The sequence below is a fragment of the Apteryx rowi genome, unplaced genomic scaffold (genome assembly GCF_003343035.1).
Source record: "Apteryx rowi isolate R43461 unplaced genomic scaffold, aptRow1 scaffold_19, whole genome shotgun sequence".
NCBI classification, from domain to species: Eukaryota; Metazoa; Chordata; class Aves; order Apterygiformes; family Apterygidae; genus Apteryx; species Apteryx rowi.
In genome coordinates this window covers 4,336,198-4,353,392 of record NW_020448196.1, presented here as the reverse complement: position 1 = coordinate 4,353,392, position 17,195 = coordinate 4,336,198, and the positions used below count along the sequence as shown (strand labels likewise).

Sequence of the window (17,195 nt, the reverse complement as noted above, 5' to 3'; positions counted from 1 at the left end):
CTCACCCTGTGCCACAGCACTGCATGGGAGAGCAGCTGCAAAAGAAACCCAGGGAACACCCTCAGCCTTTAATTTGGCAAAGAGGCATTATGCCAGTCTGAAGTTTGGGCAGCTCCTTTTGCAGAAGGCAGGCAGTAACTGGCACTTTCCTCCAGTGGATCTCAAAGCACAGAACAGGCTGTGATCCGATTCCATCAATGATAGAACAGCTGCAGGCAGGGAAGCACCCCAGAGCCCTGCCCCTCTCTGCTGCGGGGCGCAGTCTCCACCGTGGCACCCACCTCACAAGAATAGCCTCCCAGGTAGTCTGTGCAGGTGGCTCCGTTTTGGCAGGGGTTGGGGGAGCATTCGTCCACCTGCTCCTCGCAGTAGCTGCCAGTGTAGCCGGCCTGGCAGCGGCAGAAGTGAGTGTTGCCAGTGTCCACGCAGAGCCCTGAGTTCCTGCAGAGATGTGCTACATCGATGCCTGCCAGGGAGAGAGCACAGTGAGACACAGGGACCTCAGCAATAGCCAAGCACCACAGAACCACATCCTGGCCACACTTCATCCCATGTGTCCCACCGGGGACGTGCAGCCAGGATTGCAGCCTCTGGGGTGGTGGGTGCACTTTACAGTAGTCCTTGAGATCATTCTGCATTGTGCCAAAGACCCCCCAAAACAGAACTCAGCTGCAGAGCCCAGCAGCACAGGTGACTATTCCTGGGGATACAACCCCAGCCCTGTTGAGGCTGCACATGGCTGCAGGGGAGCAGACAGTGATGGCAGGGAATTACCTTGCTGCTTAGCAGCCACCTCGCAGGAGACACTGGGGACATCACAGTAGAGCCCTGTCCACCCACTGTTGCACTCGCAGCGGTACAGGTTGTTGGTCTGCCAGCACTTGCCTCCATTTTTGCAGGGAGAGGAGTCGCACCAGCGCACCAGGTTCTAGGGAGAGGAGAGCAAGGGATGGAGGGTCAGATACAGCCAGCGTATATTGACAGCCACTGGGATCAGCAGCGTGAGAGATGCTGGGGTAACCAAGAGGCCAAGTGTTCTGTACCTGGCAGTTGAGCCCAGTGTAACCCTGGGGACAAGTGCACTTGTATGTCCCGTAGCTGTCCTGACAAGTGCCCCCATTCAGGCATGGCTTTGAGTCGCACTCATTGATGTCGTGCTCACAGTAACTGCCCGTGAAGCCAGCCGGACACATGCAGGTGAAGGTGTTGATGCCATCCACACAGGTCCCTCCGTTGAAGCAGGAGCTGGGAACACAAACATCACATTCCCATGAGTCACTGTGGTTTGCCCTCAGCTGAGGTGCCCCGTGCTGAGGCCCCAGCAGCGAGGCCCTGCGAGCGCAGAGCACGAGCAACTGGCCCTTTGCAAGGCTTTGCCCAAGGTTACAGGGCAGTACAGGGACTTTGGTCCCTTGTTTGAACCCTGAATCAGCACAGGCAGCCCAGATAAAGGCTGAGCCCATGGCAAGAACCGTGCCTGGCATCTCCTGGCCAGTACCTTTCTGTGCAGTCAGGTGTGTTGTTCTCGCAGTGGATCCCACTGAAACCGGAGGGGCAAGTGCAGGTGTAACTGTTGACGCAGTCAGTGCAGTTGGCACCATTCTTGCAGGGATTGCTGGCACACTCGTTGATGTCTTCTTCGCACTTGGGCCCACGAAAACCAGCCAGGCACTCGCAGAAGAAGGTGCCAACACCATCAGAGCAGGAGCCACCGTTGTGGCACGGATCTGCATAGAAGGGACAGGCACATCAATATGTAATGGGTCCAGCCCCAGCACAACAGCCCTGTCTAGAAGCTGCCCTGCAGCACTGCCCCAGAGCACAGGTCCTTCTGCTGTGCAGAGGGCAGGGACAGAGCCAGCAGACAGGCTGAGGCCAGCTCAGTAAGGAGCCACCTGGGAACGCAGAGCAAGGAGGGTGCACAGGACACACTTGCTCACTGTCTGAGCATCACTTCCCCCCATAATCTCCTTCCTGTCGGCTACCGCTTTGCCTTGAATTGACGCAGATTGATCGAGGCATGCTTGAGACGTTCAAAACGCCTCTGAGCCGGACTTGGCCCCATGGGAGCCCTCTCCTTGTGCCATGGCCTGGACCTGAGTAGAGGCAGCAGCCCTCCTCTGCACAGGGAGGGCTCATCTCAGGCCCAGGAGGGGCAGAGAAGCTGACGGCTCAGGGCAGGGCTGAGAGCGCTCCGCAGAGCGGCCTGTGCTCTTACTTGGCTTGCAGTCATCGATATCGGTGTCGCAGTTGCGACCGGTGAAGCCTGCCTTGCAAAGGCAGCGGTAGCTCCCGTTGGTGTTCTGGCAAGTGGCGCTGTTTCGGCAAGGGCTCTTCACACACTCGTTGATGTCGATCTCGCACGTCTGACCTGCGAGACAGAGCGGCACAGATGCTAAGGGGTTGGGAAGCACCGGCAAGAGCCCGAGGGATGCCACTGCCTTGGCCCTGGAAGTGTCCCATCACTGCCCAGTTCAAACCAGGGGCTGGAGCCCTCGCAGCAAACAGCCCTTGTGAACGGGGGCGGGTGATGAGCCATGTCCGATTTATCTCCGCTGAGCAATAGGGAAGGTCTGAAGCTCCTGTGAGGATGGGCATAGTGCAGGCTACTCCCCGCTGACGGGCCACGCAGGCAGCCACATGCCCGGTTTCCACACCCCTGCTCTCACTCCCAGGCAACGCTCCCTCCCCTCTTTGTTCTTTCATTCCCCAAGTAGCTGAGGAAAGCAAAGCGCCCGAGGAGGCTAGTTATGATCAACCCCGCTGGCTCGGACTCTCCTGGTGTGGAAACGCCAGGCCAAGCCCTGGCCGTGCCCTGGTACCTTGCCAGCCGGATGGGCAACCGCAGGAGAAGCTCTCGTAGTCCTCTGACTCCCTGCATTCACCACCGTTCTTGCAGGGGCCGTCGGCGCAAGGGGCCAGCACATCCTCACACGTGGCTCCTGCGATGGGACAGACACAAAGGGCTGAAGGCCCGCCAACACCCTCTCATCCCCCGGAAACGAAAGGTGGCAGGGCCCACGATCTTCTCACTACGCCCAGCACCTTCCCCAGACGTCCCGAGCTGCTTCCAGCCCTCGGGCAGGGGTTCGGGCTTCCCCTGCAGCCCCAGGGGCCGAGCTCAGCAGACGGAGGCCGCAGGTCCATGGGACCAGCCTCCTGGATGCCTTCCAGCACCGCTGGAAGGAGTTGGGAGGGCTGGGTCTCTCCACCACCCCTGGGTCCTCTGCGACCCCAGCTCCCCTTGAATCCCTTAAATTGTTACAGCCTGGGGTCCATTAAAAAGCTGCATGCTTCATTTGGAAGGGAAGTGCAGTTTGGGGTGTCTTTTCCCCCCTCGTGCTCCCTCACTCAGCTGCTTTTCCTGTTTACGCCCAGCCAAGGGACACATTCCCTGCAAGCCCTTATCTTCCTTGTCAGCCAGTATCTCCCAAACTGGCCCTTGCTATTTTCCAGAGCCTTCCACTCCCTGCCTCACCCCTTCCCCATCCCCCCAGGGGTTTCTATGGCTACTGCCGAAGACGGGAAATGGGTCACGACTTCCTACAATTGTGCACAGGTTGCCGATTTGTGCAAGAGGAAGCGGGAGGCCGGCAAACAGGAATCGGGTCAGCAGAATCCCCCCCGGCCACAGGCCCTCGCGCGGCCAGGCTGAGCTCTGTTTTTCCAGCAAATCGGAGCGGGTAACTAGGGCTGCTTGCTGCACAGACCCGCAAAGGCAACAGGGCCGAGCTGGAGCAGCTGCTGCACGTTTTCCCCCGCCGCTCCCCGGACAGGCTCCGGCCACTGCGGCCAAGCAGCCCTCGCTTCTCTGTGCTAGGTCCCCTTGAGGAGGAGGGAAGGGAGGAAGCCCTGGCCGACTGCTTCCGAAAGCTCCTTCACATTTCCTCTAGTGAGGCCGGGCTGGGCCGTGGCGCGGGGAGGTGGAGCCGCCGCCACCGCTGCTGCCCTACATGCGGCCATGCACACCGCGGGCAGCCCCGAACCCGCAGCCGCTGCAAGCTGGTCAGCGCTAAGGATTTCTGCCTGCTGAAGAGCAGGTTCGTTGCACGTGCATCAGAGGCTGATTTGCAATTACACACGAAGCATTGGCCCTGCGGGAGCCCGGGGGACTGAGTACCGCTGCTGGTGGGGGGAGCTACCTGCTGTCTCACCTGTATAGGGCAGGAGGCAGTTGCACTTGTAGCCAGCGACGTCGTCAATGCACGTCCCCTGATTCAGACATGGGTTGGAAGCGCATTCGTTGATATTGGTCTGGCAATTGGGTCCTGCGTTAAAAAAAAAAAAACAAACGTATGTGAGACACCGGCTCTGCTTGAGGTGTCATCGTGGGAGGGGGCCAAGGGTAGGCTGGGATGCGTTGATGACAGCAGCAGCCCACCCATCACCCTTGAAGCACCTTCCACTCTTAGCTCAAGCTGTGGGAGCCTGTACTCTGTTGAAGGACCCTAAGATAATTTGCATTACCACCTCTCCCATCAAGACCAGGCATCTCTTATCTACACCGTGAAGCCTCCAGTGCACCCAGCATCATGGGCATGTCCACCCAAAGCTCCCACCCAGGCCCCGCCATGGAAGGAATGGGGCAGCATCCTTGGCTTTGTCCTTACCACTGAACCCTTCCCTGCAGGTACAGATGTAGCCACTGGTCATGTCCTTGCAGGTGCCACCGTTCATGCAGGGATTGGATTCGCACTCATTATTGTTAATGTCACAGTTCGTCCCACTCCAGCCTGGGTCGCAATCACACCTGTAGCTTTGGGGAAAATTTAGAGCGTAAGGCGCAGGATCTGGTCGGACCTTGCCCCCACACCGTCATCAGCCTTCATGTAGTTACTGTGGCAAAGCCAACCCCCAATCATGTTTATATAGAGAAACGTCCTCCAGGACTAGCGCAGAGCATGGAATAGCACCGACACTGAGAACGGATGCTTGTCCTGTATCTGACCCACCGTGACCCCCCACTTTCCTGGGGCTACCCTTGGATCCGAGCACGCACAGCAGCACGCGTGCCCTCCAGCCTACCCGTTGAGCCCGTCGTGGCATTTCCCATGGATGCAAGGGTTGCTGTTGCACTCGTTCACTTCGGACAGGCACTTGGGGTCATGGAAGCCCTCGGGGCAGAGGCACGTGAAGCCGTTGATGCCGTCCTTGCACGTGCCCCCGTTGTGGCAAGGGTTGCTGGAGCACTCGTCGATGTTGATGTTGCACATCCGCCCTGGGAAAGGGAAGAGCCGTGAAACGCGACACACGGCACCACAGGCGTGCGTGGCCTCCCGGGGCACGCAGGCAGGGCAAATCCCCCTCCGACCGCGGCAGCGGCACGGCTGGCAGAGGCGCGAGCCTGCCTGCGGGGACGCGTGCCAGCCCGGCCGGCCCTCGGCGCAAGGTGACTTCACGCCGCCGCACGGTCCCCTTCGCTTAATTAAATGCAGCCAGGAGGAGGCCGTGCCCTGGGCGGCGCTGGCCCGGCAGCGAACAGCGCGGAGGCCCGACCTCGGCCCGTAACCCTACCTGCCGCGGGCGACAAAGCTGGGCCTTGTTGGCGGCTCCCGGCGGCAGCAGGAGCACAAAGGGGCCGCGCAGCCCGGCGGCCCTGCCGCAGGCGAGTGGGGAGCCAGCGGGGGCCTGCGCCTACCCGAGCCCTGCGCGCTTTCCAGCGGCCATCAAACAAACCAGTTAGACGAGGCGGCAACCCGATACCCATGGGAGTGGATGCGCCGGGAGTCGAATTAACGCCACCCGAAGCCCTTTGATTTTTTTTTTTTTAGCCTGGGCTGAAATCACTCGCTTCCAACAAGCGGGAGGTCCGGGGCGGGGAGCAGAGACAGCTCCCGAGGAGCTTCGTCGCTCCGACGGGCCTCGCCTGCCCCCGGCTCGGATCCCTGCCCGGCCAGCCGGGGCGAAAGCTGGCCACGAGGACGGCAGCGATGGCGGCGGCGCGGCTCTCACCTGCGTAGCCTGGCTCGCAGGTGCACTCGTAGCCGTTGATCCTGTCGATGCACTTGCCGTAGTCGCAGGGGTTGCTCGCGCAGTCGTCCAGGTTGATCTCGCAGTTGGGCCCTTGGAGGGGGAAACAGGGCAGGAGGAAGGAGCGGGAGGAAGGAGTGGGAAGATGTTTAGCGAGGTGTTTCCAAGGCCCCCGGGGCCCCGCCGACGCGGCCCAAACGAGCAGGTCGGGCTCAGGGCCGCCTCTGCCCCACGACGAAGCGTTTCCAGGCTTCGCGGCTGCTTTCCCAACTGGGAAAACTCGTCCCAGCCCCCCGCGCGCGTTTCTGGGCTTGGGACAGGGACGGCCGGACACGCGGGGCGCCGGCGGCTCCTCACCCGTGGTGCCCTTGAGGCAGAGGCAGTGGTAGGCGTTGTTCCTGTCCTGGCAGGTGCCGCCGTTCCTGCAGGGCTGGCTCTGGCACTCGTTGATGTTGACGTCGCAGCGGTGGCCCGTGTAGCCCGGCTGGCAGAGGCAGGTGAAGGCGGCGACGCCGTCCTTGCAGGTGCCGTAGTGGCAGGGGTCGGGGTCGCACTCGTCCACGTCGATCTCGCAGTGGGTGCCGGCGAAGCCTGGCGTCGCCATCGCCGGAGTGGAGGAGAGCGGGAAGGAGGCCGGCGTCAGGCCGCAGGCGACCACTGCCTCCCCCCCTCCTCCTCCTCCTCCTCTCCGAGCAGGGCTTTGTCCCGCGGACACAATGCCGGTGGTGGGGGGGGAGAGCCGGGCACCCCCCGAAATAACCACCGACCCCCCCCCGCAAGTCCCCGGCTCCCTCCCTCCCTCCCTCCCTGGGCCACGGGCTGGGGGGGCGGAGGGGCGAGGACAAAGTGGGGCTTTGAGCGGGCCCCGCCGAGCCCACATAGCCGCTTTTCATCGGGGGCTTGGCATTAGCGAGACACTAATTAGAGGCCATTCAGCTGGAAGATTTCTGGCGGGAGCCGCTCCACAAAAGAGCCACTGTTTGCCCGGGGCCGGCGCTGCGCGCCGCCGCGCCTCAGGTTTCGCCCCGCGGCCCCCGCAGCGGAGAGGCGGCTGCAGCCCTCCCTCCCGGCAGCAGCGAGGGCTTGAAACCCCTCCTCGGGGCGGTGTGTGTGTGTGTGTGGGGGGGACAACGAGCGGGCATTTTCCTCATTAAAAAAAAAATAATAATAATAATAATGCGGTAGCGCTGTTTCAGGCCAGGCCGCGGCTTTCTCGGCCTCACCTTCGGCGCACTCGCAGCTGTAGGTGTTGGGGCCGTCCAGGCACTTGGCGCCGTTCTTGCAGGGGGTGCTGGCGCACTCGTCCACGTCGAACTGGCACAGGTGCCCGTTGAAGCCTGAGCGGGAGGCAAGGGTCGCATCCCCCGGCCGCGGCATCGCCGTGCCGGGAGCCGGGATCGGGATCGGCCCCGGTTCCACGCCGGGAGCGGGGCAGAAAGCGAGCTCTCCCCCCTCCTCCCTTTCCTCCCCAAAACGTGCAAATCCAGCTAATGGATTCCTCCGCGGGTCCCTCGGGCAGCCGGGGAGCGTCTCCCGCGGACGGTCCCGGCGTTTCCCAGGGCGGGCGCCGGGTTTCCATGGGGACGTCTCTACGGGGCCCTGAACGAGGGGCTGTGACCCAGCACTGACAACATCTTATTTACATCTCTAGAGGAGCAAAGTCTCTGAACTTCAAAAACCGCCTTTCACAGATTAACCGTCTCCCCATTCTCCGCTCCACCCCGTGACTTTGACACCTCATTCAAAGCGGCTGGCTGGCGAGGCCCCTCTCGCCCAGCCAGCCCTCCTTCCCAAGGAGATGCCTTTTCAAGTGCAAAGCCGAGGGGCTTTAATCCCCCTCCCCGTCCTCGCTCCCATGGGCCGGGCCCCCGCTCGGCCGAGGGCGGCCATTTGCTCCGGCGCCATCGCCCCGCGGACGGGGAGGCAAGTCTCCCCGAAATGGCATGCCGACGCCGTGGGGCCGCGCGCCACCTCCCCCTCTCCCCCGGACGGGCACGCGCCTCGCGGCGAAGTTTACAGCCCGAAAGCGCAGGCTGCTGGAAAGCCGGGCGGCTCCGAAATGAAAGGAGCGCCGCCTCCCCGAGCGGCTGCGCTCTGCCCTCGCTCCGCCGCGCTTCAATCCAGGCGGCTGGCGTTGCCGCCGGGCGCGGGATTCGCTGCGGCTTTGTTCCCACTACAAAGGCTGGCGGCGGCGGCGGCGGGGGCGATCGATGCCCGCGTACCTGTGAGACACTCGCAGTGGAACTCATTGATCTTATCGACGCAGTTGCCGTTGTGCAAGCAGGGGCTGCTGGCGCACTCGTCCGTGTTGATCTCGCAGTAAACGCCCTCGTAACCTGCAGGCGAGAGACCCGCGGCGCTGTCAGCGCCCCGCTGGGATGGGGCATCGCCGCCTGGGGGGACCCTGGCCCCCGGGAGCCGTGTCCCCGCTGATGGACCTCACGCACGAGTTAATCCGTGGTTCTCCACCCTGCCCTTGGCCTCACCCAGCCCAGCGAGGTTTGCAAAAGGGAGAGCGTAGAAAAAGCCTGATCCTGGTGCTGAACTCTGTTCCCCATATCCCCATCGCCGCAGGAGACCATAGGATCTTTACCAAACAGAGAGCTCTTTCTTTTCGCTTTCATCCCTAAGCAAACAAGCCTCTCACGGCTACCAGCCCAAATCAATCCTGAGCTGAAGCTCACGGATGCCAGAAGCCTTCCCCTCGCCTACACGCAGCAAGGCCGCGAGAGCCCCTCTACCCACCGGGCATGCAGATGCACTGAAATTCTCCAATTTGGTCCAGGCAGGTGGCATCGTTCTGGCAGGGATTGGAGAGGCACTCGTTGACGTCTATCTCGCAGCGGGGCCCCGAGTAGCCCTGCAGGCACTGGCACTGGAAGGACCCTTGGGTATTGATGCATTTCCCCGCGTGCTCACAAGGGTTGGCTCCTGAAAAATACCAGCGTCATTTACAGGACACGGTTAGAGAGCTGCTCACAGTCACCCCGCCACGCACGAGGTCCCCGCTTGCGCTTCCTCCAGCTGCTCCTCTTCTCTTTACACCAGCTCCTCAGCCTTCAGGGCCAGGGCCGGCTCCCAGCACTCACCCAGCGAGCACTCGTCCACGTCCTGGTTGCAGGCTGGCCCCATGTAGCCCGAAGGGCAGGTGCAGATGGCCTTGCCGTTGACAGGATTGGTGTCGCAGTTGGAGCCTTCGTTGCAGGGGTTGCTGATGCAGGCGTCATCGAGGTGGCACAGCAAACCTGGGGAGCAACAGGCACGCTCGTGTCAGGGCTGCTAGCCATGCAAGTCAGGACACACAGAGACCTCTGCCATCATCACGTAGAAGCCAGCAGCCCAGGAGAAGAGCCTGGGGCATGCATGGGGAGCTGCCTGCCCACGTCCTTCCCAGCCACCCCAATGCACCCTCCACACACCCCCCGCAAGGGGCAACGCGGGACGGGGGCCTCACCCGTGCGGCCGTGGGGGCACTCGCAGTAGAAGGAGGCCACCCGGTCGTGGCAGGTGGCCCCCTGGAAGCAGGCAGCCATGGCGCAGTCGTCGATGTTCTCGCTGCAGTCCTCGCCAGTCCAGCCGTTGACGCAGACGCAGTTGTAGCCACCATGGTTGTTGTGGCAGGTGCCTCCGTTTTGGCAGGCGTTGGGCATGAGCTGACACTCATCCACATCCTCAGTGCAGTACTGGCCTGCGAGGGCAAGGAGACACCAACGTGAGGCTCAACACAAACGCCGCTCCCACGCTCCCGGGCACAAGATCTGAGGGGCAGCGAGAAGGGCTCCTCGCGCCCAACAGGAGCAATTCTGCACTCAGTGATGCAACATTGCTTTATCCACCCTGCCCGTGGCATCCCCCGGAGCAGGACCCAGCTCGGACCTGCTCCAGCCTCGCTCCCTGCGGCAGCGTTACCTGTCCACTCCGGGGGACACTGGCAGTTGTAGGTATTGACGCCGTCCACGCACGTGCCTCCATTCTTGCAGTTGTTGCCCGGACAGTCGTCAATATTCTCCTCGCAGTTCTGACCCGCAAAACCTGAGCGGAGGAAAGAGCCAGATCTGTCATCTGCTACCAGGTGTGGGCGCATCGCCCCGCCGCAGCCGGGATGTCTCCCTTAGCGCCTGGGAGAGAGGGGATGGCGCGGGGCACCGGCTTCCCGCAGCGCGGCCAGGCCACCGAGACCCTCACCGGCCTCAATCCGAACTTCGCATCCCAAACAGGGACTCCCCGAAGCTGTGCATGGAGCGGCAAGGTCCGGCTCCGGCTGCAGCGCGGCAGCCGTGCCCCTGCCTCCCTGGGAAAACACCCTGCAAGCGTCGGGCGCGGACGCGCCGCGCGGTGTGACACAGGCAGCGCGCCGCCCCGTTCCCGGTTAGCGATTAACCTCCTCCGCTCCCGGCTGGAGCGACCGCGAGCACGCAGCCTCCCCTGCAGCCGGCCACCGGCCCCGGCTGCGGCAGGTTACTAATTAACGGGCGCAGACAGCTCGTCAGGCGCCCTCCACCCCCGGCTTTGAAGCGAGCCGCCCGGTTTCATCTCGAGCCCCGTCCCACCTCCTGCAGGGCTCATCTCCGATACGCGGCTCGCCCCGGAGGGAGCGACCGCAGGAGCCTGGCAGCCGGCTGCTTCCTCCGCGCGGGGCAGATGGGGCGGCCCCGGCGCAAGGCTCGGCTTGCCAAGGCCCGGAGCGCCCCGGCTCCGAAGGGGCTGGCGGAGGATCTGGCTGGGAGATCCGCCCTGCCGGCTCCACGGCGAGCCGGGATGAACCGGGACTGCTCCCACCAGCGCTTGCGGCACCGGGCCCTTAATCACCGCGTTTTAATTTCACGTTTAAAGAGCCTAATAACTAGCATTTCCCCCGGAGGAGAATTCTTCCCTTCGAAGTCTCTCTCAGCATGAATCACGGCTCCCAGCCCTCCTCTCCGCACAGCCCGGCTGCTCGGTTTTATTTTATCGCCTCCATCTGATAGCGCGGCACGCATGGAAAGCGAGCAGCCCCTGACCTCTCCCCACGGCGCCCGGACCGCCAGGCCCTTATCGGGATATCTGTCAAGCCACCCGTCCCCCTCCTCCCCGCCAGCACTTGTGAACGTTTTGAACTGTCACTTGTCCTTGTTCCAGGCTAAGCGCTGTATTTACTGTAAACACAGCCCGGCACCCCGGCGCAGCCAGGCAGGGCTGCCAGAGGGACGGGATGGGACGGGATGGGGCGGGGCGGGACGGGATGGGACGGGATGAGCGACCCGCCAAGCCGGCCACGCTGCTTGCTGGCAACTCGCTCGCTCCGGCCGCCCCTCGGGACAGGCACTAGCCAAACGGCGGCTCTGCGGCGAGGCAGGAGACCCAGCGGCTGGAGCCCCTGCAGCTGGAGCGGGACGGCTGACCCCTCCGAACCCAGCCCAGCTATGGTGCCAGCTTTCCCAGACGGTGTCTTTCCGCGGGAAAGCTTTCCCCGGGACGGGCCAGGCTGGCGCGAGGGGCTGCCGCGGCTCAGGGGAGCACCTAGGTGCATCTTTGCCCCAGTGCAAACGTGCAAACTCCCCCAATTCCACCTGCGCTCGAAGGTGTTCAAAGGCCTTCTGAAAAGCAGGATCGGGCTGTTTACACCAGCAGAAACAGCTCAACGTGCTCGCCTCTGTTTTACAGGCAAAGGGATCAAGGTGCACGGGCTTATGTACCAGTCCCAGGCCAAACAGGAGGAGCACCGAGCCTGGCGCAGGACCCAAGGCCCTGGCTCCCAGCGGGGGGTTTGCCCCCTCTCTCTCTCTCAAGGGCTGTGTTTCCCTCTTGCTAGCGTCCGCCCCATCGTATGAAAAGCAATAACAGTTATTTATGGCTGCTGGTAGGAGTCCAAAGCAGATAACGTTGAGTTGCGCCTCGTTTTTAAGCAGCTGGGCCGAGACCGAACAGCAATAACTGGCAATGTCTTAGATACCAGGATTAACTCATTTTGAACCATCCGAATGAGTAATTAGTACTGCAATTACTTTAAACTCAGGGTTGCATTCTGCAGCGATGGCATGATAAAACAGACGAGATTAGTTTAACTTCAAGAAACCTGGTACAGTCAGGCCTCTCTGGAAATGAAAAGGGGACATTGTTTTCCGATCTGCTGCGCTACATACCAGGATATCAATCACTCCCTTATCACGCGAGCCAGCCCCCCGTCCCTCGTGCCTCCGCCAGAACCCGATACAGCCCTCGCAGCGAGACGCACGCCCGCAGCAGCCCGATCCGCGGAGGGAGCCCGCGGTCCCTCCAGAGCCGCCCCGCAATTCATCCAGGGCCGTGCCACCCAGCGGGAGGCGAAGCAGTTAATGCAGCATGCAAATCTCCTGGAAGCAGCCCACGAAGCCACAGCTGGGTGTGAAAGCACCAATCCCCCCCCGCCACGGCAGGATTTCCCCCCCCCCCGCCCCGGGTGACAGCTCGCACCGACGTGCGAGAGCTTCGGTCGCTCTCGGGGAAACTGCCTCGTCAGCGGGACACCCGGGAAGGGCCAGCGCCACGGTGCGCCCTGCCACCCTCCGCCTGCCCCCGCATCTCCTCCCTGCCGGTGCTCGGAGCTGCCTCCTGCCAAGCAGCCGGCGGCGCTGCCTCCGCCGGGGTATTTCCAGCTACGGGGCATCGTGTACAGGAACGCCTTGCAGCTCCCTGCGCCGACCCCGCAGGGCTGGACCGTCGGGCACCGGCTCAGCTGCCCGGCGGGAAGGAGATGCATCCTTCTGTCCAGCACCCGGCTAGCCGTGAGGACAGCGGGTTTGCTCCAGCCTCGGCGAGCAGGCATGTGGCGGAGGTAGGAAACCCTAGAGAGCCCGGGGTGTTTTTGATGGATATCCAGAGTCTCCTGAATTATGACAGTCCAAGCTTTGGAAAGGGGATTAAACCTCTGGCTCCCGGGCCTAACTGTGTTGGAGACCCAGATGAGATCTCCTGCGGGGGCAAGTTTGCCCGCTGCCTTGCGGGGATCCTGCCCGTTCCCCTGGCCCTGCGCGGGGCTGCAGGCAGGACGCGGGTCCCAGCCCTCCTCCGGCTCCGCCAGGTGTGGGAGACCCATCCCAGCCGGAGGAGGGGCAAAAGCTATTTGCCCCCTTCTACCATCCTGCCCCCCCTCCAGTGCGTAAGGACCCACCGCCGAGGGGTTACGGGTGACAAAAGGAGATAAAAGAAATCCCATAGCCGTTCCGCTGCGCGAAGGTTTCTCAGGCGGCTTAACGCTGCCGATAGCATCTTTCCGAGGGGGAGGCCAGATGCTTCCTCTCCGCGTCTGCCGCAGGCAGGTGGAGGTGGCTGGCTTGGGCGAGCGGCGAGATTAATCCCCCTGCAAACAAAGCCCGGCCGCCGAGCGGGGCCGCGGCGGGGACTTCACCCACTTCGCCTCTCCGGCGCGAGCCGGGAGGACGCGAGGGGCAAGCGAGCCGCGCTCAGCCAGTTCCTCTCCCCCTGCCCCGGCCACGCTGCAAACCGCTGCCCCGGGGCAGAAGCGAAAGGACTCGCCGGGGTCATTTTCGCATCCTCTTTTCCTCCCGCTGGCTTCCAGGGTGCTCAGCTCCTGCGCACGGCATGGGCCCCTGCCGGCCCTCCTCCCGTGAGATCCCGGGATCCCCGTGCGTGCTTCCAGCCCGCCAAGCGCCTCGGCTGCGTCCCTTTCTGCTCTGCTCCGGCGTTTGCCGGCGGGAGCGCGGCGAGGGTCTCCCTTCCCCAACTCTGCTCACACTCGGAAACTTTCCAAAAGAGCTATTCCTGGATAATTATTCCATTCTGGAAGTGGATTAAGCTAAAGCGGAAAAAGGCACTCTTATTCTGGAATATGAGCATCCGCACAGGGGCCTCTATTGAAGCAGTTGTTTTGGAAGAGCTATTTTGGTGAGTCACCAAGCATAAAAAGCCCCCAGATGACCTCTCCTCTTAAGGGCGAGCTGCCCGACACCTTCCCAAGCCCACCCGGGCAGCCCTGCTCCCGGTACACCGCAGCTACTTCTTTCTGTCATCCCCCAGAGCGGCAACTTGAGCGAAGATTTGGCACTGCTTGTTTAGGGGAGGTTTTACAGATTTGCTGAACTTTCCGCCCCACGACAGTCCGCAGAGAGCAGGATGAAAAGCCACTTCCTAAGAAAAATGTCAACTCAAACAAAACAACTGGCCCAAAGCGTTTCTCTGTTTTACTGCATCCCAGTGCCTGAGCATCCCACTCGCAGCAGAGCTGCAGCGAAGCCAGGCAGCGTTTCACCCTCGCGTTACGCAGAGGGAACAGGTCCAGAGCCAGCAAAGGCAGCTTTCGCTAAATGCTCTTTGGGCATAAAGCTCTTGCTGCAGCCAGGCACCTGCATATCTTAAACAGCCCAGGCCGCTGTGACTTGCCGAAGGCTGTGCAGGGCAAAGGAGCGAAAGGGAGCTGCAAAAGGGACTCCGGTCTCTCGCCATCTCCTTGGAGCTAGCAACCAAATCGCCAGAGCAAGCCCGCCGACGGAAAGGCAGCCCCTACCTGGCAGACACGTGCAGTCGTAGGTGGTGTCGCCGGTCTGGCGGCAGGTTCCCCCGTTCTGGCAGGGCGAGGGATTGCAGGGCACGTAGAGGTGCTCACAGTTCTGCCCGGTGTACGCCGGCTTGCAGGAGCACTGGTAGGTGCCGACCTCGTTGGTGCAGCTCCCGCCGTTCTTGCAGATGGGAGGCGAGATGTTGCACTCGTTCACATCCTGCTTGCAGTTGGCCCCGTGAAAGCCGGCTGTGCAGCGGCAGATGTAGTGGGCCTCGAACGGGACGCACTGCCCTCCGTTGGCGCAGGGGTTGGAGGCACAGGGATCGGCCTGCTGGCAGGTTTTACCTAGGGAGCAAGGAGGACAAGAGGAAGGATGAGGATGCAGACCGCAGCTCGTGCGTGCAAGGAGGGAGATCTTTGTGCTGGGGAATCCCGAAACCTGGAGCGCAAACCCAGCTCTGTGGGGGACTGTGCTGGAACCAAGCGTGTTTAAGGGGTGCAATTAATTCCTCCCACCTGCCCACCCCAAAATCTTCACCTGCACAGGACGCTTGTGGCTAACAGAGCCGGGGCCTTCCAGGACCGCGCACCTCCCAAGCTGGTGGCTCAGGTTTGCAAACCCTCCCCAAGAAGGGCGCAGGGGCGTCCCCGTCCCAGCGCCCCCGCCTCACCTGACCACCCGGGCGGGCAGCGGCACTTGTACTCGCTGAGCGTCAGCAGGTCGCAGGTGCCCCCGTTGCGGCAGGGGTTGTTGAGGCAGACGTTCTCGCGGGGCGTCAGGCAGAGCTCGTCGGTGAAGCCCACGCGGCAGGCGCAGGTGTAGTCCACGGTGCTGCCGCGCACCACGGGGGTGCAGGTGCCGGCGTTCTTGCACGGGGAGCTCAGGCAGGGGTTGGGCAGCTGGCACCGGTCGCCCACGTGGGCGCCGTTACACCTGGGAGAGAACCGGAGACATGGTCAGAGCAAACCCGCAGCCCCTCCGCGAGGAAAGACCTTCCCGGTCGCACAGGACCCCGGGGCAGGGAGACCCTGCTGCCAGCTCAGGGCAACGGGAGCGGGCGCGCGAGGTTTGCAGCCCGGCGGGGACCTGGCCCGGCGTCCCTGCGCGTCTGTTTTGGCAATTGAAAGGCTCTGTCCCGACCGCTCTGGGCTGAGCTGCACCTTGAGAGAAGAGGAAGATTAAAGAGACGCCCGTAACAAAGGCTTCCCCCATCAAGGGGCCTGCTCAGACTTGCAAAACCACAGTCTCCAGCGCTGACATCCTGCTTTTCATCACAAAGTGCTTTTTCCCCCCCCCTCCCTTGCTGAAGAGGAAACCAAGGTGCAAGGGGGACGCGATTCGCCCCGCGCTGCCGGGAGGAGAGCGGCAAACCGGGAACGGCACCCACGTTCCCCGAGCCTCATCTGGGGCATCTACAGAGGCAAATGGAGGAGAAACCACCCGGCCGTTGCATCATGCCCTGAACCACGCAGGGGACAGGGCACCCTGCCACCAGGCGCCTGCTGCCCTCACATCCCCCGTCCGCCACGGGCTCCCTCCTCCGCCGGGTCAGCTTTTACCATGGCTCCCCAGCCTCTCTCCATCATGCAGAATTGGTCGGACGTGAATAAGCAAGGGCTCGGCACGGGCTCTTCCCCGAGATGAGCCCCAGAAGCCGACAGGGCCGAGACAACTGTCTCGCGAAGAGCTGGGCCGGGCGATGGGAATGAGCCGCGCCAGGGCACATCTCGCCCGCTGCCGCACCACCGCGCTGCGGAGGGGAGGCTCGGTGAGACCACGGGGCTGCAAAGCCCTGCACTCAACTCGCCGGGCGGCATCAAGGGCCCTGCCGGAGCAAAGCTCGGGGAGGCCAGCCCGAGGGCACCAGGACATCCAAAGATCCCAGAGGCGAGGCCCTGTGACACCTCTCTGGCCCAAATCCGCCCGCTTAGCGTCTTTTGTTCGGCATCTTCAACACGAGGCGCTGCGCGTTTCTCCCTTTGAGCCGGTCTGCTCACGTTACGTGGCTTCAAAAGGGAGATTTACGGGGCCAGCCAGGCTCCTGCCGCGCTGCAACAAGTGGCTCTGCAGGACGGGCTCCCGCGGGGTCGGGGACGGGGGGGGGATGGCTGTGGCCCCATCCCAGGCACGTCCCACGCCGTGACGCCACGCTGCACCACGTGCAGCGGACCCCGGGCAGCAAACCGGTGAGAGGGAGGAGGAGAGGAAGCTGCGTGCGGTTGCGAGCGTCCCATCCGCGACGGCACAGCGTGGAAGCGCCGGCAAGGCTCGCCTGGGCTCTGCAAAGCGCCAGCGGGACTCCTGCTTTGCCGTCCCGCTTCGTCCCCTCCCGGGAGGGGACGGGGCTCCCCGGGGTGGGGACTGCCCTGTCACCGCGCTGCGTTTGGGGCACTTTGCTAACGCGGTGCATGAGCAGAGACGGTCTCGGAGACCCCCCGGGGGCTCGGGGGGCACACGGGGACCGGCCCGTCCGAACGGGCGATGCCACGAGAGCAACAGGCTGCCGCGCCGGAGGCAGGGACAACGTCTCCGTCCCCATCCCACTCCCCCTCTCCCGCTTCTTCTTCTTTTTTCTTTTTTTTTTTTAACCCAATTCTGATTTCATTGTTGGGGATTGTGTGAGAATTTGTCCGGATTCGGCGACATTTTGAGTTAATGAGACGGCATTATCCGGGCCCAACGAAAAAGAAAATGCGGATAATAATAAATCAGGGCATCTGCTCGGCGCACAAAGGGCGGCGGGGAGCA

At 62.8% G+C, this 17,195-nt stretch overlaps 1 protein-coding gene across 1 annotated transcript in view; it reads right to left on the bottom strand.

The window, feature by feature from the left end:
* Positions 1-17,195, bottom strand: part of NOTCH1 (notch 1) — a 40,597-nt gene that overhangs the window by 10,124 nt on the left and 13,278 nt on the right. The window contains exons 3-21 of the mRNA XM_026062071.1: positions 15,118-15,380; positions 14,453-14,791; positions 9,880-10,002; positions 9,425-9,658; positions 9,060-9,215; positions 8,716-8,901; positions 8,193-8,306; positions 7,194-7,307; positions 6,328-6,561; positions 5,953-6,063; positions 5,026-5,218; positions 4,611-4,756; positions 4,155-4,268; positions 2,823-2,942; positions 2,219-2,371; positions 1,499-1,727; positions 1,044-1,245; positions 775-928; positions 282-466 (exon numbers count right to left, since the gene is read on the bottom strand). Of these exons, the coding sequence (XP_025917856.1) occupies positions 282-466; positions 775-928; positions 1,044-1,245; positions 1,499-1,727; positions 2,219-2,371; positions 2,823-2,942; positions 4,155-4,268; positions 4,611-4,756; positions 5,026-5,218; positions 5,953-6,063; positions 6,328-6,561; positions 7,194-7,307; positions 8,193-8,306; positions 8,716-8,901; positions 9,060-9,215; positions 9,425-9,658; positions 9,880-10,002; positions 14,453-14,791; positions 15,118-15,380 (3,370 nt within the window). The remainder of the gene's footprint in view (positions 1-281; positions 467-774; positions 929-1,043; positions 1,246-1,498; positions 1,728-2,218; positions 2,372-2,822; positions 2,943-4,154; positions 4,269-4,610; positions 4,757-5,025; positions 5,219-5,952; positions 6,064-6,327; positions 6,562-7,193; positions 7,308-8,192; positions 8,307-8,715; positions 8,902-9,059; positions 9,216-9,424; positions 9,659-9,879; positions 10,003-14,452; positions 14,792-15,117; positions 15,381-17,195) is intronic.